Genomic DNA, 21,367 nt, shown 5'->3' with positions numbered 1-21,367 from the left:
CATCAAAATGCTGTTTCCCTTCTGTATGGATCAGTCTCTGTGACCTGCCACTCACTCTTGCTCTTCTAATTAACTACAATCCTCATACTTGAGTGCCTTCTTTAAACCTCACAGGAACATTAAAGATGTCAGAGGGCTTGCACATATCTTGCCATCCTGATAACAGACCCTGCTGCAGAGGAGGACAGCCAAAAGTACAGGTAAAGATTAATTTCAGGAATACAGAGAATATTTATGGATATAATCTCAGGTAAGGATGAAATGACTGAGGGTTTTAAAGCACTGCATAAAAATATTAAATCATACACCCTGGTATGGAATAGTTCCTTAGCTGAAGTAACAGACACCCATGGAAAAAAGAAAATAAAAAAACTGCACTGGAGGGTCACAAAGCTGCTCCAAGGACTGGAGCACCTCTGCTGTACAGCCAGGCTGAGAGAGATGGGATTGCTCAGCCTGGAGAAGAGAAGGCTCTGGGGAGATCTCATTAGAGCCCTCCAGCACCTGAGGGGACTTTGTGAAAACACTGCAGAGGGACTTTTTACATGAGCAGACAGTGACAGGACAAGGGGAATGGTCTGAAACTAAAAATGGACCTAACTAAATCAGATACCAGGAAGAAATTCTTCCCTGTGAGGGTGGGGAGACCCTGGCACAGGGTGCCCAGAGAAGCTGTGGCTGCCCCATCCCTGCAAGTGCCCAAGGCCAGGCTGGAAGAGGCTTGAAGCAGTCTGGGATACTGGAGGTGTCCCTGCCCATGGCCATGAGACTGGATGATCTTCAAGATTCCTTCCAACCCAAATAATTCCAAATAATTAGGATTCTTTGATCCTAAAGGTCCCTTCCAATTCAACCCATTCTATGCAATGCTGTTCTATGACTCAGCATCACACTTATTTTCTAGAACATCCTAAATCTCTATGTTTGTTTTAGTTTTTCCTTATTAATTTCTTTCTAAATAGCTTCATTTTGAGAGGTTTGATTTCCAACAAGGAAGCTATTATTGTGGAAGATTTTGGCCTTTCCCTTTCTGTGAGGATGGACAAATTCTGAGTGCCACAGATCATTTTTCATCAGTCACACCCAGAACCCTATGCACAGTGCAGAGGGCAGGAGTTATTTTTCTCTTAGATTATCAAGTTTTTGTTTCAAAACTCTACCATTTTTGGTGAACAAAGGTCTTGTTTCTCTGTTATGCACTATCCAATACATGGGGTTTTTTACTCCACATACACAGAAACCTCTCAGAAACCTTCATGTGGATCATCTGTTTTGTAAGGTTTCCCTCTTCTCCAACCTTCTTTATAGAAATAAAGCATTTTTTCCCAGCTTGGGAAGAACTGCCTCCTAAGCAAGGTTTGAGCAAGCCAAGTGTAAGATGGGTGGATGTGAATAGATGAACAATTAGGAAAATTCTATTTCCAGGAGAAAAGGTGTGTTCACATAATGCCATTGCTGAATTAAGGCAAATATCTCCTTTTTCAAGGATACTTGAACTACATTTCTATCTATTTCTGCCCAAAACAAGGAATTTTATCAGTGTGACTGTTACTGTGCTGTCTGCTCCTGACAGGCATTTATTTTAGGCCTTCCTACTGCCCCTCTCTCACACCTGAGCTGGTTTAGGGCAGCAGCTCTGCTCCTCTAGGTCAGGCCTAGAAAAGTGATCTGATTCAACCTTGCAGTTTGCCATCATCTACAAAACATCCAGCCTCCATCAGCAATGAATAAAATATTCCACTACAGCAACACTCAAGAAGAAGCTGGCACGACCCCTTTCAATTACCTTTTTTGCATGATGATCCTCTCTGCCTTTTCTACTTTCAGCTTTTTTGACAGGAAAAAAAAGCCCCATTTACAGGCTTGAAGCCTAATACTTCCACTCCCCAGGAATAGAAGCCCATTAATTCTGGCAAGGAGAACTTCACGGAGAGAAATCAGGCTTAAACTTTCGAGAGGTGTCAAGAATGTTCAGTCAATTGAGAAATTGAGTTCTCCAGCTACATTCCTGGAAGATTTGCAACAGAAGGAATGTCAGGAAAATCAAACTGAGTGTGATTTAACCCTGAAACTGGCTAAGCGTCAAAACGCGAAAGAAAATGAAAAATAGACAAAATTTAATTGCTAAGGGAATAATATGCATGGCTGTCTCTCAGAATAAGAATAAATTCAACCAGCTAGAGTGAAATTACAAGAAGAAAACATTTTCAGAAAAAGTGGAGAAAATTCTTTCATTTTCCTGTCAGGCAGAAACAGATACAGTCTTGTCTCATCACTCTTTCCTGTGACACAGAGCTTTGCTCAGATTAACCATGACCATTGAGAGAAGAGAACTTTAGTGAACCAACATACACTGGCAGAGCTGAGTACAGCCAGCAGAGTCCCCATCATCTCAGTGGCCCCCAGGACTGTTACCAGCAGCTCAACACTTTGCTGCTTCCATCCATCACATCACAACACCAAAAATACACTCAGCAAAATCTGCTGCCACACACTCAGCAAGGGAAGCTGCTCCAACCCAATAAACATGCTGAGAATGAACACAATATTGTTATGAGGTGTGGAGTTAAAGCAGAAACTTTGGTTCTAAATATCATACACCTCATGCCCTTCTCCCAGAACCCTAAAAGCACTGGAAATGCCTCTGGGTATGGAACAGAACTCAGATTACGAGTTCAAGATGTAGCAGATCCAGAACCAGCTGATTTTCCCCTTTTGCACTGATTTTCTTTGTCTGATCCCATCAGACAAAAAAAAAATCAATGCAAAAGGGGAAAAATCGGCTTTCTAGAAAACCTTCTATTCTGGTAAACAATACCATTTTCTGTTTCACACTGTAACATTCATATTTCCATTACAAACTTAATTTTAAAGAAAGGATTTCAAAGACAAAGCAAGTATGTTAGCTGAGCAGTGAAATTCAGACTGTTTCCATGTTGAAATACAACCATTGCTTATAAAACACACAATATTTTAAATGAAGCAAGAGAAAAATAAAACCACTTGTCAAAACCTCTTAGCTGATGTGGGCATAAAAATAGTTGTTTTTTCTTATCACAATTTGTTAGCCCAACGTTTAAGAGGGGGCTGTAAAAAAAGTAGAAATATTTTTCCTGGTTTATCTTTCCTTCTTTCAGAAGGAGGTAAAGTTAAAAGGTGGGATAGACTTGAGGAAGCTTTCCATCCACCTCTGAAATAATTCAAAAAAGGAGAATGAACAATATAACCAACATCTTAATTGATGGTGAATAAAGACAGCTCTTCTGATATTCACACTATATGAATTGAAGACTTCCTTTCATTAGTGTTCCCCTCTTTTTGTTATGCAACTATCCTTGGTTGAAAGCATTTTGATTTACTGATTAGCTTAGAATTGTTTTTTCATAGAACTCCTCCCTTCATCACATCAACTCTCTGTAAATTTGTCTCTTGAAAAATGATAAATGAGCATGAGTAAGTTACCTTTGGGTTCACCAATGTAGAAGGACACGTCTTTTTTGTCCTCTTGCTCATCAATGTGATCATAAGTGATCTGGGGAACAGACAAGGAATTTTCTCCTGGGTTTATGACAGGTGCAGAGCCATTCCCACAGCCCAGCTTCCCTTTTCTTCTGTATCTTCTGGCCTGTGAGAGTAGGAATGGAATGATCTCAGAAGATGCTGTCAAGTGCACATGTGAGTTTCACTGTCCAGTGAATTCACCTTAGGTCGAATGCTTTTTATTTAAAGGATGAAAGTGAAATTCAGTGAAAGGGCTGCAACCTTTGTTTATGGTTTTAAAGTGTCTGACACTGAATTATGAACTAAAACTTGGTAAGAATTTGATTCTCAGAAGGCAACTAGAACATTCTGAAAAATCAGGCCATTAGTAAAATTTCTCAAATTGGGACCAAAACTCAAGGCATACAAAATTCTAATGACTTCAGCATACATCACCTTGTCAGGAATAGCTTTCTAAAGCTTAAATTCAACATAACCCTAGACTTTGAACTATGAACTAGGCCCCATGCAGAATATTTAACTAAAGAAAACTTCACTTTTACCAAAAAGGCTAAATTAGGCACCTCAGGAGAAGAGAAATCCCTCCTGCCTCCAAACAGTTCTCCTGATTTTAGAAGCCTAAAGACAGCCTAATAAACACACTATAACCGGCACTTTAAAATGAAAAATGAAGGTTTGGATCAACAGGAAGAGCTGCAGCGTCAAGATATTCATATATAGGACAAGGCTACTTGATCTAAAGTTAAGCCAGTTCTTAATTTGTTATGGTCTAGATTCAGACTTTTGGAATTCCTTCTTCTGCTCAGCTCTGCAACAGTTAAACAAACGCACATTCAAAATTAAATGGGGGAAAAATGGTAGAAATAGGTATTTGTTGTGGACAGTGGATGCACTGACATGCATCAAAATACTTCTAAAAGCAAAGATTACAGGCTCTTATAGAAGGAAAACAAAATAGGTGTCCTCTGGAGAACAAAATGCTACAACATACACAAAATGATCAGTGTGTATTTGAGACCTTAAAACAGGAAGTCACAAACCAAGAAAGAAAAAGAGAAGAGGATCATTTGGTAAGAGGTGAAAGAACCATTACTTTGTTCTTAACTGAAGGCTCATAGGGCACAGGGAGGTTCAGACAAATAATATATCAGAGAAAACAGAGGGAAAATACATTTTTCCCATCTTTCCAACCATGGGTTGCTTGCTGTTCAGCAACACACACAGGAGTCTTACTTCTGCTTTACCCCTTTGCTCCATTTTTTTCCTGCCTCCAGCTGTGACAAAACAAGGTCACACTAACCCCAAAACAGACATGCACACAGATCAGGCTGCTTCAGCTTCCTCCATGTGCCAGGGGGAATTGTACAGCCCTTCTTCCCTGGGAAACAGGCTCCAGTGGGATGCCACTGCCCTAAGGCAGGCCTTGACCATCCTTTGGGAAAGGCTGGCTCCCTAAGCTGGACTTGCTGCAGAATCTGTCCTTCTGGCAAGCTTGGCAATGACACCACAGACCTGGGTGTGGGCAATTCCACCTTTGCAGACAAACACTGCTCCACTTTCCTGAACCCACAGCCTGGGAATTTGTTGTCATCAGATTGCAAAGCTTCCATACCTTCTCAGTGATTTCTCATAGGCAGTTCCTCACAGCACTGACTCCTTCTTCTTCACAGCCAACAACTCCAACTCTCTTCACTGCACAGCCAAGAAACTCCAGCTCTCTCCTCAAGCAGCTAACCCACTCTTTTGTAGCACTCTTCTTATTAGACACAGCTGTGGGCTGTTAAGGGCAGGCCTGTTCCTAATCTTTGGTGATTAGTACAGCTGCAGCTCCTCAGGTGTGAGACTACCTTCTGCACTATCTTTATTTTCTCACATTCCAGCCCTCCACAGGAATTTGCCCTAATTTCTAAAGAAATAAAAGCAGCATGGAGTACTTCAGAGAAGAGTAACTGCTGTCAGCCTCTTGTTAAGCCTGAACATACATTTTTAAATTGGCTTGCTCCTTTTTCTGGTATGAACTACCTTGAAAAATGAATGCAGGATGGGAAAGTGGCACCATTGCCTTGTGCTTTGAGAAAGTAGGAGACTCCCAAGGGGATAAAACAATAGAGAGTTGGTACCTGTCTGACCAAGAAGGAAGATTCACTTAGAAGATATTCTTTCCTCAAGAATATTAGAAGGAAAACAAAACTAACTGGGCTGTGGCAGGAGGAAAAAAAATGTATTTCAGGTGTCCAAGCTGCTGAGGCCCTTCACGAGGTTTTTTGACAAGTGAATCATAATTTAAAACGAGAAGCAAGCAGAGAGCCAGCCCTGCCAGTGCTGTCACCTGTTTTCTCAGACCGGGACTAGATGGCGCTGGAGACTTTTTGGGATTTTGCACGGGAGCTGTCACATAGATCTTCCAGGTGGCTGTGGAGGTGCAGGATTTCTCTGCTGCGTAGCAGCGCCACAGGGTCTGTAAAGAAACCCAAAGAACCTCAGTGCAGGAGCAGTCACTGGGATCCTGCACAGCAAATCCAACTGACAACAAAGCCCTCAGTCCTGATAAAGTACAACCATGGTGGGTGCAGTTTGCACCAGGCTGTGCATCACACAGAGATATTCAGTGTGCTCCCCCCACGAGCTGGGATCAAACTCTACCCACAGCAAAAAAAAAAAAAAAAAAAACCCAAGTGAATCAAACTCAACCCCCATAAAAGTGAATCCCCCACTGACTGCTGTGTTTTCTTTTTCCTGCACTGTGCCACAATGAACGTTTGTGCACTGTGCTATTTAATTTTTTATATTATCATGTGGAATGTTATGTTGGGAGATTTTTCTAAAAACAATTGTGTTTTTTCATGTATTTGTACACTCATCACTTCAGGATTTGGCAGATGCACAGGACCTAAAAGAACATGAAAAGGAAGTTATGAATTAAATATCATAATGAAGATTTTTATTATGTTTTTAGTATTTCAGTACATATACTCACTGCATCCAGTTAGTGTCATTATGCTTGTGAATACCAGGTATAGACAGCTTCCAGAAAGGGAGAGGCAATGATCTCATTTTCTCTACTTACTGATGTGGATCAAAATGAGAAAGTGGCTAAACACAATTTATAGATCTATAATAAATTTAGGAATGGTGATCTATAATGATCTATAATAAATTTAGGATTCTCAGTACTTGAACTTCCAGGCCATACTCCCTCCCCAATAAACTCTGAGGTATTTTAGTATTTTGTAGCCTTACCTGAATTAGGGAAGCTGCAGCTGGGATTTGTCTATTGAAATGCTTCTGACGTTGCTTCTGCTGTACTTTCAGGGCAAAACCAGACCCCAGAATACCCTAACAAAATAACAAAATTAGTATTCAGACATGTATATAGCTTCACACACCTAAATAAAGTACTTCACACCTGGAATAAACAGACATTTAATGAAAGACTTTATAAAATGAATTTTCAAATGTCTACCCAGTCAGAGTTCTATTTATCCCAACCAATAAATCTGAAATTGAGCAGATCAACAGCAGAATTGTGTAACTTCAATAAACAGCACAAGTTTATTGCTGTGATGCACAGGTTACAGGAGCCAGAGGCATTCACAGAGGTGCACACACCTTTAATGAAGAATTCAAGTTCCACTTACAGCTGGCAGGGCAAAGAAGGAGATGGCAAACACTGAGAAGCAGGAAGCTATTGTCTTCCCAATCCACGTCTGGGGAACTTTGTCTCCATAGCCAATTGTTGTGACTGTTACCTACACCAGGAAGAAACATCTTTTAGTGCTTTTTTCCTCCAAAAAGCATGAGAAAAAAAGAATGGAAGGGGAAAGTAATTAGTGAAGTATCAGGAGATGGGTGTGAACCAAGTGTGTGGATTTGGGGATAAGGAAATCCTTGCTGAGAGGAGTGAAAAAGGACAGAACTAACCCATCCCAACTGAACCCTCATGGCAAGAGGAGGAGCACAGAACCATTCCAGGATGTATCATCTCCCCAAGTCAGCCTGCCAGCAGAGCTAGACCTGAACCCAGCTGAGGCCTGTGCTCAACTTGCTTTCTTTCTCCCCCACAGACACAGGACCTGGCTCTGGTATTCACTTTCTCTGAACACAGAGAGACACAATTCTCTCTCCCAGAACTTTTCCTGGGGAAGGCAGTGAAGCTCAGAGAAGAAGAGAGAACAATTCTTATCTCTACTCACTGCTCCTGTTGTTTGGCACATGTGGAATGTGTTCTGGAGATTGTTTACCAAGAATGAGCTGTTAATTGGACACAGGTGATGGTTGTTTGGACTGATTGGCCAATTAGTTCAAAGCTGTGTCATGACAGTCTGGAGACAGTCACAGGTTTTTCTTTAGTATAGTACTAGTGTAATATAGCTTAATAAAGAATATAATATATAATACATATAATTATATTATATATAATTAAATATATAAATATATACTTACATATATTAAATATATATAATTATATATATATATATCATATAGCTGAATAAAGCATTTGTTCAGCCTTCTGAAATCATGGAGTCAGAACACATTATTCCCTGGCTGGGGACAATTTGCAGCAAGAGCTGCCACTCAAATTTGGTTTTAAGCCACAAGGTGCTTAAACTTGAATCTGATATTGCTTCTAAGGGCCAGGGAGAAGGAGTCCACAGTCAAGGGAGACAACAGAGCCAGCAGGGCAGCACCTCTCCAGTCAGGACCCAGACCTTCCAAGCAAAACAGAAACAGAAAGTGCAGCCAGGTCCACTCCAGAGTCTGGGTTATAAAGCAGCAGCACAATGAGGCAGGTCTGACAGGTCAGAATTAGGATCAAGTGGTCAGCACATGAACCCACAGGGAGGAGAGAACAGCAGGGCATCATCCCATGGGTGGAAATCTCCTGTGCTGAAATAGTGTGTGTGGAACACCAGCAGTGGGGTCATGCTGGTCAGGGTCATTAGGTCAATTAGTGCCCTCAGGTCTGGGACATGTAGGGACTTGGCTCTACACAGACTTGCTGCAGAGGGGGCAGGCCAGCCCCAGAGGCAGGAGGACCTGAGTGGGACAGAGGAGAGGTTTGGGGCTATTCCTGGAGAGCCCCAGCAGGACAAAAGAGAATTCATCATGAGCCAGAGATCAGGAAGGACCTGGTGCAGGGGGAAAAGAGGGTCCAGGTGGCAGCTGGTCCATCAGAAAGGTTTGTCATGTAACAAGGAGCCCCTGCTGCCCAATGAAAGGGCATATCAGCTGATCCCAAAGCTGAAACCCACAGCAAGCCACAGGAATCACACCTGACAGGGGCCTCAGCACCATGGTCACAGCAGGACAAGACTCACAGACCATGGTCTAAAACAGAGACCCTGGACCACAGGGGTGTTGGGTTTTCAGCATCCTCAGAGCTCTGATGCTGCCATAAAATGGTGTGAGAAACATGACTTGCATCCCTGAGAAGTGAAAATCGTCTGGTGAGGAACAGAAGAGTTCTGTCATCAATACTAACCACTGGGGAGAGCTGTAAATAGAAAAAATGTACTTTTATTTGGACATACCAGCCCCAAACCTAGACCCCCCCCTTCACTTTGCCTTGAATGGTAGCAGAAACACAGCCAAAACAGACTTGAAAGAATATGTAAATTTACACTGACTATAAAGAGGCTGCCTTTTATGGAAAAATTTGCTGACAAATGCTGAGACATTATGCAAAAATAGTCTTCTCAGAAGAAACTATCAAGCAATAAAGGCATGGGAAGAATATGTTTCCTCCTACTCTCAGAGCTGGAAGAAAGATTTGCAGGGAAAAAAAATTACCAACCATTACCAAATTTAGTTTTTCCAAGCTCCAAAAAATAGTTATATTTGTGTTTATTCATCATGAATTCTCCACTTGATGAAGACCTCTTTGTAGTAGCTATATCCTTGAATGAATATTGTTCTTTTGAACTGCAAACTGCTCTCAGCAGGAGCTCTTCCTTGCCAGGTGTGTGTCCAGATTTAATGTGGCTGGTCAAGGGACTCAGGTGCTGTGTGCTACCAGCACGACAATGAGTTTGCCAGTCCCCAAAATTAAATAAGACCCCTCCCAAAATTTAACTTTGAAATGCAGCATGTGTTTCTGGGCAGTGGAGGAAGTTAAAGCTGTTTCTTTAACAGCACTTCAGCTCCTCAGTGTACCCAGATGACCCTCCAAAGTCAGTGGTTTTCCCTTTCTTTTCCCCTCTTTTTTTTTTCATGAAAGACTTCTTGGGTTTTTGGGGGTGGTTTTGGTTGGTTTTTTCACTAAGTTCTCCAGCACCCAGGACTTAAAACCAAGCTGCAGTAATGCTGAGCTGCCTTAATTTTACTATGGAAGACAGCATGAAAGCTGTAACCACAGAAAAGATGAATTTTCCACCTCCACAGCAGGCACTTGGCTGGCAGACTCCTGCAGGTGCCTGAGCATGTCTCAGGAAGTTTTCCCCTGGCTACCTTAAGAGGGTTCCTTGTGGGTAATTTAATTAGCCCATTGAATACATGGACAGGATTATAAACAATGTAATTCTCTGGCTTTCTTAATCACAGCAGATTTTTTTTCCCCCACTTGTACATCCCAAAGTTCTCAGTATTTCTGAGCAGAGAATGTTGGAGAGCTGGGCTCTGGAAAGTGACACCTCTTGTGACAGGGATTTATGATGGCACATTCCAGCTCTGCACACACACATGTGTGCCTCAAAAAGGGAAGAACTCTGATTTAGTAGAAGTCAACAGGGCTGCTCAGATGTTTAAAGACAGGCAGGTGTCCTCAGGTGTGAGGAGTCAGAACTGCACTCCTCAAAAAACCACACTAAATAGAAAGGGATTCCAACTGCTTCCTCTGGCATGGAAATTTACTGCTGGAAATTCTGAGCAGGTGATCCCAAGTACCTGTACCAGTTAGCACCAATTCACTGGAGCAAGTATTTAACTCCAGTCCAGTGGTACAGAATAGCTGAGTCTGCAGCAAGGCAAATAAGCATTACCAGCAGCAAGAGGCAAGCAGGGAGGGCCAGCAGAAAAGAAGCCTTCAATGTTTTCTTTCCTCAAGGACAAAAACACCCAAAAGGGACAGGACAACTGCTGTGACATGGGCTGCAATTCTGGCAGAGTGACCACACTGCTGGAAGTGCTTTTACATGTGCCCTACATGCTACAGCTTCTGAGAATGGCTTTGGGTGAAACACAAACCTTTGATGCATCTTTGCAGTTTGACCTGTTTGCCTGCCCAATCTAGGAGGAGAAAACCTTGCCTTTAACTGAAGCAGGTGAATGTAGTTTGCAATTAATTCCAACTCCCATTCATTCTTTATTTTCCCTTTTGCCTGTATTTAAACCTTTCAGGTCATTTGTATCAAGTTCAGCAAGCTTGCACTTTCTCCTCAAAGCAAAATGTTCCCCATAATATACTCTGTGGTTTTTGTCAGACACATAAGACTTTCAAATACTTGGTACCAAGATTTTTTTTTCCAATGGCTCAGTTTTGAAAGGCAAAAGCAAAAATCAAATTTCACTCCCTAGTAGCTCCACATCTGTGTCTCTATGTTCCAGGAGATTTCAAAAGAAAAAAACTGATTCACTTTGTCCTTTGTTCCTGTTCCCAGCTGTGAACTGCACCTGCACCATGACTCACTAAATGCTGGAGATGCCTGAAAAGCTTGAACAACAATTTGAACAGTGTTCCTCACAGGGCCAGAGAAAGAGGAGCTGATTTTATCTTGCTGTTACACAAAGCAAGTCAAGTTTTGGAAAATAACAAAACCCACTGAAGACTTTGAATCTCCCACCCACACACTTTGAAACACAGACCCCAAGTCATCTTTCTCAACAAGGTACTGTGCATTTTAGGCTTCTCTGATGGTCTTCATAACTCCTTTAAAACTCCCAAAGTCCAAAATACTGTTGTAGAAACACACTCTTTTTTAACGTTATTTTTCTTACTCTTTACTCATATCAATGCAACAGCTTATAGTGATTAGAAGTATTTCTAATTCATACCTAAATATTCAATGCAACTAATGAAGCAACTCTGGAAAACTAGAGCTAAAAAAACCCAAAAACCACTAAAAAACAAAACCAAGAAAAGGTAGGAAGAGTACACTGGGTCCACATGGAATTTTTATCACGTGCAGGAACTACTTGTGTGTGAATGTAAATGGATAGAACTGGATGCTAAAAGTGATGCACTGGTGTTTGAGGTGAACTGCTCAAATAATGGAAAAATAAGTGAGAATAAGAGTACTGGCTTACTCTTACAAAGCTGGCACAGGATTTCTCTAAATTATACCCTGATTTATTTTTTTTTTTAAATGCAGCACAATCTCTACTTCTGAGACACTCATTATTTTCCTCCACAGGTTGCTTCACAGCTATAACCATGAGGTTTCAGATTCTTAAAAGTTTATCCTATGTCCACTGAGGACTTGAACAAGTGATAGCTCTATGGCTTGGTTCATGCTTTCACTGCTTCCCAGCACCTTAGATCAGCAGGTCCATCTGGCCATTGAGTGGATTTTTCTTTTTTCACTTGATTCTTCTGGGTTTGTACTGTTTAGCACAGTCATAAGTGATACTCTGCAGATTAAATAAATACTTGAAAACCTGGTGACAGGAATTTAATGTTTAAAATATTTTTATGGTGAACCACTTACAGAGTGGTGATTCAGGCTACATGTAATATAGTCTGTAATCCTGTGTACTTCATTGAAGTAGAGACTTCTGCAGCATCTAAGTTTGTTGTCATCTTATTGCAAATCTTCCATACCTTCTTGGTGATTCCTCATGGCAGCTCCTCACAGCACAGCCAACAAACTCCAACTCTCTCCTCACCCAGCTAACCCACTCTTTTACAGCACTCATCCTCACTGGACACAGCTGTGGCCTGTTAAGGGCAGGCCTGTTCCTAATCTTTGTGATTATTGCCTTCTGCACTATCTTTATTCTCTTACATTCCATCCCCCCACTTAAGTTAAAGATAAAAACCAAAAAACAGGAACCTATCACCTGCATCAAGGTCCAGATTATTACTGAGAGAGTGAGTTTTACACAAAAAGATTTTAAAAAAATACGGTCATTAACCCAACTTTCACATATAGAATAGGTTTTTCAGTTATGCACCTTTTGAGATAACTAAGTAGAGCTTAAAGGAAGTGATATAGGTTTTAAAGGGTTTTTTTACTTTTTTGAGATGTGTTTACTTTTTGAGATGAATTTTACTTTTCATAGCTGTAAGCATTTGGTGTCCTCTGCTAAGAACCTGCTGACCTGCTTTCACAATAAAAGTTAATACCTCAATAATTTAATTGGAATTCTGATATTCTTGCTTGTATGTCTCTGAAGAGGATGTCAAGCTTCCCTACAGAAATACATTCTGCAAAGAAAGAAATGCCAGGTTTCTCTGAAAATATCACAATTTGAACAGAAAACCTTGGGCCCTGTTTGCACACCCATTTTGTTGGTGAGGACTTACCACACCCCACCAAAGGGCATCAGCATAGCTGGAGAAACCTGTCTTTCCATCCTCATCAACTGCATCCTTCTCAGCAAGATAAACAAAGTAGGATGAAAAAATTAATCCCAAGAATCCAATGTACAGCGTGGTTACGAGTTCCTATTAAAACAGAAAACAAATAAGTATATGAGGTTTTCATCCTATAAATATATATATATATATATATATATATATATATATACACACATCACTGTAAAACCTTGCAAATATCTGTGGGGTTTTTGCATCACAGTAGAAAAATTAACATGTTATATTACAGGTATGGCATTTGGCTCCAGTAAAACAGCTAAAATATTGACTTGGATTTTATTCATACCAGGCTGAATAGTTCAAAAATCCATCATTTTGGGCTTGATCCTTGGGGCAGCTAAATGTAAAGTGGGACATCTCTCCTAATTATGGAATGGTAATCATTACATTTAACTGTCTACTCAAAATACTAACTGTCTAAACATTTTAAAAGTAGCAAAGCAGCTTTAGAAATGCTCTTTCTGAAGAGTACACTGAGAAACAGCAGCCATGTCTCATGATTATGGCCATACCTGAGCAGTGAACTTGGGTGTCTGATATTTAGACTGCTTGAGACTGGATAGTGATGCTCAACAGTTTCACATTAAAATAAAATATGCTAGGTAGATGTCATGTTTTCAGTCCTGAAGAAGAAAGCTAGGGCAGACTTCTGTGAGGGCATGTTACAGTCCTTGTGAATATTCCATTTTCCCTAAAGATTTTTGGGCAGGAGAATTGTGCTGTGACTTAGATACAGAATTCTCACAGTTTTCAGGGAAAAAAAAAAGTGCTTGTGCACTTAAACAGGCCAAAAAGTGTGGTGTCACAGATGCAAAACCACATAAAGCTTTTAAAAGCAGTTTTAAAATGAGATACCCACCTGCCTCTCAGGGAAATCCAATACCTAGTTATAAGGTATTGGATTGGAAAACAGCTCATTGGATTGGAAACAGCTCATTATAATTACATAAAGATTACATGCATATTTCCTTTATTTTCTTTGCACAAATCTGCCCATCTTTATCAGGAAACAATGCTGTGCTACATCTTCAGTGGCACCTTAAGTTCTTGGCAGTCATTTCTCTCTCCTTGGGTCCCAGCCAATAAGGGAATTAAAATACTGCCATATCATACATTTAAAATTAAAACCTGACTAGGAAGGATTGCCCCTACTTTTAAAGTATGTCAGGTTTTCACAGGTTTTTTGTAATATTCTACCCATGTTTCTTAAACTGTTTGTAAGGGAAGGTTCCATTTTATCATCAAACTTCCCTCAGATTTTCTTTTTTCTTTCTTTTTTTTCATTTCCCTGTAAGAGCTTTCTGGGCAAAGGTAGCCCTTGTATCAAGTACCAACATTCAGCAGCAGGAAATATAAATATTCTTCCTTCTCCTACAGCACTAATTAAAATCTGGGTTCAGGAAACCTTTAAGTAGTCTTGGCACAAAGAAAAATAGGTGCTTTTCCTCTAATCATTTAATGATGACCTAAATAAGGAATTTTGATAGTATTTTGTCTTGCTCATGGCCAAGTCTTTTAATTTAAGCCTTAACTTTTTGCAGGCCTGTTTGCTAAACAAGGCAGCTGAAAAAGGAAATAAACCCTGAGGTTTCAGTAGTTTCTCTGCTGGTCACCTTTTTTTTCTCACCTTTATCTCATGATAATGGAGCACTGTGTACTTGTAGATATGACTTGCTTTTTAAAGCTCCTTCTGTTAACATACACAATTGACTGTAGATGATAATTGGAATAATTCTGGTTTAAGTGCTGGCTTTTTGGGAAGCAGGCAGGAAAACAGCAGAGTCTTACAAAATCCTTTCAAAGTGGCTAAAATATCAACAGAACTACTGAGTTTATTTCACCGCTGGCACCTCTCAGCTCCAGTACTATTCATCTGAAGACAGAATTCTTTTTTAAATACAGGCCAGATGAAAATACAACTGCCTTGGACTTACTCTAAATGTCACCAATCCATGTTCCATGTGTATAGAGAGAGACTTTAATTATTAAGAACAATGGCAGCAATGTCATGCATACTTCATTTAAGGGAGAGTCAGAAGCTTTTAAAGTAATACATGCTTCATGAGACATGATCACAAAACAAAGGGTATTCTGCAGGCATCAGGCCTTAAAACTACATATTTATGTGGGTTTTATTAGCTAAGAGGTTAGGAATAAAGAGTGCTGCCTAAAACAAATGGCTCTTTGCAGCAGGGACTTTCAGATTCACACACGCAGGAAACAGTAAGAACAAGAAAGGCACAAAGGCAAATTTGAATACTGAGAGAGTTGAGTCAGCACATTTTTAAAATTCAGCTATATCTCCGTTTTCAGTTAAAATAAGGACCACACAATTCAAAGTTCAACACTTGGGAAAAAAAAAATGAGAATCCCTCCTGTCCTAACAGCAGAGGAAGACCTCACAAAGCAAGGTGAGGAAGGAGTGAAACCAACCTAGAGGCTCACAGGCTGGAGCTTGAGTGGCTAACTTGGCTTTTCAGCAAGCTGCAGGATTTCTCCATGGCTTTCCACCACCACATGTGATATTGACTCACGTTTTGTTGCCTTTGGCACAAAAAGCTGGTATATAAGCTCAACCTGCTGAAAACAGAAGAGCATCCTAGCCAAAGTGGGCCTGAGCGAACTAATTGAGCTGTATGTAAAATTCCAAAACACATGGAAATCATTGGTGACAACCTTACTAAGCTCTTCAGGGCCCAGGGAGGTACAAGTGCTTGCTATTTTCACAGGGCACCAATATGTGAATTATTTTCTCACACTGCTTAAGGGTTTAGGGGCCCATGTTTTCTGAAAGAGTCAAAAAAAACCCCAAAAATAGATGAGGACTTTGTACTCTGCCTGTGAAGAAAAAGCAGCTGAAGTGTTTTTGTTTTGGTTTTGTTGTTTTTTTTTTTTTTTTTTTTTTAAACAAAAATTTCTTTCAGAGGCTGGACAGAAATAAAGGTTCCATTTTTCCTTCTGTTTGGTACCGTGTTAGAGTTTCAGCTACACTTGTCCAATGTCAATACAGAACTGTGTGCTTGGTACTTTTTTCTTAATGTGCTAGCGGGTGATCTGCTTGGATAAGTACTACAGATCTGTGGAGTTTTATTTATCACCATAATCACTTCTTTGGATAAGCAGAACTTCAGGTGCGTTTACTCATAAATTTATTTTCCAAGATTTTTTTTCTTCCCTTTAAAACCATTGAACTTATGCTTGTGACACATAAGATTTAAGTGTTGTGTTTTGGAGAGAGTATTTCCTGATTCCTGAATAAAACTCTGAACACCCACAGGAAAAAAATGTTCCCAAACATTTTTTTGGATATCAAGTTATTTGGATATCAGCTCTGCCCTAGCAAGATACCCAGGCAATGCAAGCATAATAAATGAAGACCACACAGACTTGGAGCATTAAAAGTCATCCTGTTGTACAGTATAAAGGAGGCTTTATCCCACAGCACTTTGGTGTGCATCACTTCTGCACAGCCATCGTGACATGAAAGTTCCTACTGTACTGGGGGAAAAAAATAAAAGGAAGAAAATTTACTTTTAGTATTAAATTATTGGCTTGGATTAAGTGCAGCACATTCTCTGTCCCAGAAAAAGTTTTCCAAATAGAAAATTTAAAAATGTCTTCATGGAAATTTGTAACTGTTTGTCAGTATGTGGAGAACAAATCTACACTCATAAAAACAAGTTAACCACCCTAACAAGTGGGATGTGGAGATTAATAGCAGAGTATTAGCCCTCCACAGAGTGGCATGAGATGCAAGACTTCAAGGCTTATGATATAATTTTCCATTATATTAATAAAGCTAATCATAAAGAGATTCCATGGAGACTCACAAAGAAGCCTTCAGTTAAAAATATTTTTAAATCTGTAGAAAAACTTTTAAACTCTTCCCGCTTAACGAGCTTTCAGACAGAAAAATGATTTCAAAGCTTTAACAGACATGCACCAATTTATAGCCAAGTTTGCCTCCGTGACCACACCCTTGATAAAGTAACTTCTCTTACACAGCATCCTAATTCTTTTTTTTTTTTTTTTACAGAATAAATTGAAAAACTTTGCATTTAAGGTGAACACAACAGAAATATTTAAATAGTTGACTTCTTCTAGCAAGGCTTTCCCACCAGTGTTTGGTTTTCTCCAGGAAAACCAAGCGAGGAATACATCTTCTGCAGAAATAGTGGCGAGTACTTGCAATATGAAAGGCAGCCCACAAAACTGCATTTAAGAAATTGCACTGAGGGATAACATCAAAGAGTACAACAGTTAATTAATAAACCCAAACACTTTTGTTTATACCCTGTTAGCCACTGAATAGCAAAAATAGCTTCCTATTTTAAAAGGAGGAAGAAACACACGATGGACTTTTAAAGTATTTTTTTCTCTTGCAATGTAACATTTCATTTAAACCAGCTGTCCTGGGTTGTAGGATGTGTGTGTATTCTATTTGCCATCTGTTAGAGGTGGGGCAGTTATCTTCTGTTAATTGGGCAGTTTTCCTTATCTCTTCCAGAAACCAATCCTCCTTCTGGGAAGTATCTTCTGTTAATGGGCCACTGAGTCTCACTGCATAACTGATAAAATTACATCATCCCATTGGGAGATGCTCTGCCCAGGGGGAAGAGCCAAGCATTCCTACCTGGATATAGTCTGACATTTGCAACACGACAGCAGCCTTGTCCCACTGGATTCACAGAGGAGCAGCTTTCTTCTCCACTGGATTCCCAGAGGAAGACCAAACCCATGTACACTCCAACAGGACCTTCAGAGGAAAACCCCACCCTTCTACAGGAACCCTGCTCAACAGAACCACAGCTGTCACTGCAGGAGGGCTGCAGCCACCATTTAATGGGACTGCTGCCACCACCCTGACCCACAGGGTGTCACGGCCTATTCTGACTCTGTCAGTGTTTGTTTTTCTTTTTTTTTTTTGTTTGTTTGTTTTGTTTGTACTATTGCATTTGTATTTTTACTTTTCCTAGTAAAGAACTCTTATGCCTATTCCTGTATCTTTGCCTGAGAGTTTCTTAATTTCAAAATTATAATTTGGAGGGAGGGGGCTTACATTTTCCATTTCAAGAGAGGCTCCTGCCTTCCTTAGCAGACACCTGTCCTTCCAAATCAAGACACCAGACCATTATTTGAAACCCACAGAGAGAATTCACTGAAGCCAATGAATTTTAGGGGATGTTTAAAGGCTGAGTACCTGTCGGTGGATGAAAACCACTGACCCCAGGAGTCTCCAGGTGCCTCCCTGGCGGTCAACGTGGAGCATCCGAAGGATCTGGAGAAAGCGAATCCCCCTGTAAGGAAAATGAAGCATTAAAATAAATGCAATAAACACATAAAAATGCTTGAGAACAATACTGTCTTATCCACCCACAACTGATTATGTCCACTAACACACTGCTGTGTTCAAGAACTACCCCTGCCTGGGGTGGCATCTCAGGCTTGAGGTTTCTCTGTGTTTAGATCACATTTCGTTATAGTCAAATTTCTTCAGAAATACTGACTATGAAAACAATTATTTAATGGGGAAACAAACCAAATCAGGGGAAACCTGATATAATTTCTAAGATTCCAAAATTTAATCCAAGGAAAACTTCAAGCTCTGCTAACATAAATGTGAACAAACCTTTTTCTCTATTTGCCAAAAGCAGAATATGAATCAAACATGGCATTACCGAAATCCTTGTTGTGTGAGCTATTGAAATATATCTGATATCACTGGAAATAGACTCCAATGTGTTTTAGGAGACTAAGTAGATCAATCATAAGCTCCAAATATTTTCAACTAAATAAAAGTATGGTTCTTTAGCATAATTTTATTCCATGGTAATATTTTATTTAGTTGCTCTTTTGACAATGAATTTTGTTTGCCTACAGTCATCTTACTGTCTTAACCCTGAAACAAACCAGTGAAAAGCAGGAAAGGATGAGCACTAAATTAATCTACCTGAAAATTTTTCCCTAGAAGTATTTTTGGCTCTTTTTAGCAATCTTCAAGATTTTTTTGTGGATATAGGTTTTGATTTTTAATTCAGACTTGCCTGACCCTGCTGGCTTTTCAGTGGAGGAATGATAACACTGCAGGGATGTGGGTTAAGGTTCAGAGAGCGTTCTGAGGTGTCGGATAGTGACTCTGGACTTTTCACTGGGAAATGCTTCTCTGAGCCCAAAACCCACTGGGCTCCCATATAAATACACAGAGCCTTTTCACTGAAGTCCTTCCTATGCTTTGAGTTAAATTAACAAACCCCAACCCTAGGAATTTCCACATGCACCTTCCTCTTTTCCTATAGGAGCTGATATTCTTGCTGCCTGGGTGGAGTCTTTACCATCAGGTAAGGATGAATGTTCTACTGTAAGAATTACCTTAAAAACACTCTGTACATGTAGCTCTCCCCAGTTTTCCTACACAGCTGAACAGTTTAGGCAATACTGGACATTCCCACCTCCCAGTGGTTCTGCTGCACTGGAAAGCAGAGGCTTGTGACAAAACAGGCAGCACATCTTGGAAGTCAGCTTAGGAGTAGAAAGTTCACCTACTGCTTATCATTCTTCTGTTTACTCACTTCACCTCCCAAAACAAGCCTGCAGTACTTGATGCAAGCTGAACAAACACTGTGTACATCAAATGTTTCTGCTTCATGTACAGTGTGAGTTACTCATGCCAAACAAATCCACCAAAGCATAATTATTCTTTAAACAAAGTAATTACTCATACTCAAAAAGCACCGAGTTAAGCACTGTCTGGATTACTTCTTAAATAAACCCATGCTCTGTAATTCTCTCTTGTCTCAGAGAGACAGTTGTTTGATGTTTTAAATAGGACATGTTTCATTTTTTCCACTTGGCTTCAGCATTCCCACCATTTTTCATCTGCCTTGTTCCTGCACTCATTTCCCAACCAGTCACCAAGCAAAACAGCACCCAGACCCCCTGTGCTTCAACAGAGTAACTTTCCCTGTGCTAGGAAAATCAGACATGCAGTTAAATTGGGAATTAGGCAATCAGATGCACACCTAACAACCTCTGTGGGAGTGAAGAGCTGCAGTGGCAGCAGAACCTACCTTATTGCAGAGGTGGCAAACACCTGCCCATTAGATCCTATGCTCAGAACAATAATTGAGGCTACTACCACAATCAGATCTGTTAAAAAACAAACAAACAATCAAAAGAAGAAAGAGTGTATTAATTTGGTTTTTTGTGGATTTTTTTAAATCTCAGCACTGAAAAAACACCACAATTACAGAATAAAGAAAGCAGTCAAGAAAGAAATTGTTAGCTGAAATTTGGTGGGCATGTTAAGTCTATGTAATAGTTTCACATCAAAACCCCAGTGGCTACAGCTTCTTCCAGGATGAATTCAGTAACAGAACTTTCAAAGAACCTGATGGATTAGGCTGCTTTCCACAAAAAATGCAAAGGCATTCGTGCACCCTAGAAATGAACCCATATTTTGGCTCAAGGCTTCTGATCCAAGAGGAGATGCAAGGGTTTGCACCACGCAATGATGAAATCCATGAAGTTAAGGATCATGCATACATACACACATACACTTAATTTGAAAGCTGTATAAAAGCTGTGAGGCCAAGCTTTCAAACCTAATGGAACTGTCAGGAGAAAGGCTGGCTAAAACAAATCACAATTGTTAGTTTACTTTGTGATAATGTCTTTATTTGTATGAAAAAATAATTTTTTCCAGAGTTCTTTTTCTGTTTTGTTTTGTTTCCACAACTCTGCAGTTTACACAGTTCCAGCTTTAAACAAAGGAAATGATATATTGAGTTTACAGTGACAGCATCCCTTATTTTCCCTCATCCCAGTTCAGTGAGCATGTCCATTAATTATTTTAATTATTTTTAATTGTTGAACCTTGCTGTAACATTCTGAGAATATTTTTAAATTTCCTTACAGGCATTTGTGTGGTAAACCTCTTTAGAGCATCTAAATGCTTCCCTTTTAAATTCTAACCAAAAAAATAAAAGATAGTATTGTAAATGGGTAGCAAATGGAGGCAGAACGAGGAAAAACTTTTGGTAAACCTTCCTTTGCCAGTTTGACACAGGCAGCATTTTATTCTTCAGAGCACTTAGCACCATACAGCATTTCAAAACACCAGCTCTGCTGACTTCACTTGCTGCTGTGAGGGCTCAGAACCTCTGCAACCCAACTTCAAAGTCTTCCTTTGGACATCCAGAAAGTGAGGCCCACTTGTGAAAACCAATTTAACCAACTTTCAATGGGATGCCTGGGCAAGAGGCAGGATGGGATCCAACCTGAGCAGCAACAACAGCTTCCTACAGCAAAGTTAACTTGTTTTTCTCTCTCCTTTTA

General features: G+C 40.1%; 1 protein-coding gene across 1 annotated transcript in view; it reads right to left on the bottom strand.

Moving 5' to 3' along the window:
* Nucleotides 1–21,367, bottom strand: part of LOC103819716 (potassium voltage-gated channel subfamily KQT member 1-like) — a 411,297-nt gene that overhangs the window by 358,621 nt on the left and 31,309 nt on the right. The window contains exons 4-10 of the mRNA XM_030238669.2: nt 20,101–20,179; nt 18,234–18,330; nt 12,962–13,102; nt 7,140–7,250; nt 6,742–6,837; nt 5,831–5,959; nt 3,463–3,625 (exon numbers count right to left, since the gene is read on the bottom strand). Coding sequence (XP_030094529.1) covers nt 3,463–3,625; nt 5,831–5,959; nt 6,742–6,837; nt 7,140–7,250; nt 12,962–13,102; nt 18,234–18,330; nt 20,101–20,179 — 816 coding nt within the window. The remainder of the gene's footprint in view (nt 1–3,462; nt 3,626–5,830; nt 5,960–6,741; nt 6,838–7,139; nt 7,251–12,961; nt 13,103–18,233; nt 18,331–20,100; nt 20,180–21,367) is intronic.

Source organism: Serinus canaria, chromosome 1A, assembly GCF_022539315.1.
Source record: "Serinus canaria isolate serCan28SL12 chromosome 1A, serCan2020, whole genome shotgun sequence".
Taxonomy (NCBI): Eukaryota; Metazoa; Chordata; class Aves; order Passeriformes; family Fringillidae; genus Serinus; species Serinus canaria.
Note: the sequence above shows the minus strand (reverse complement) of the source record. Positions and strands in the feature narration are given on the sequence as shown.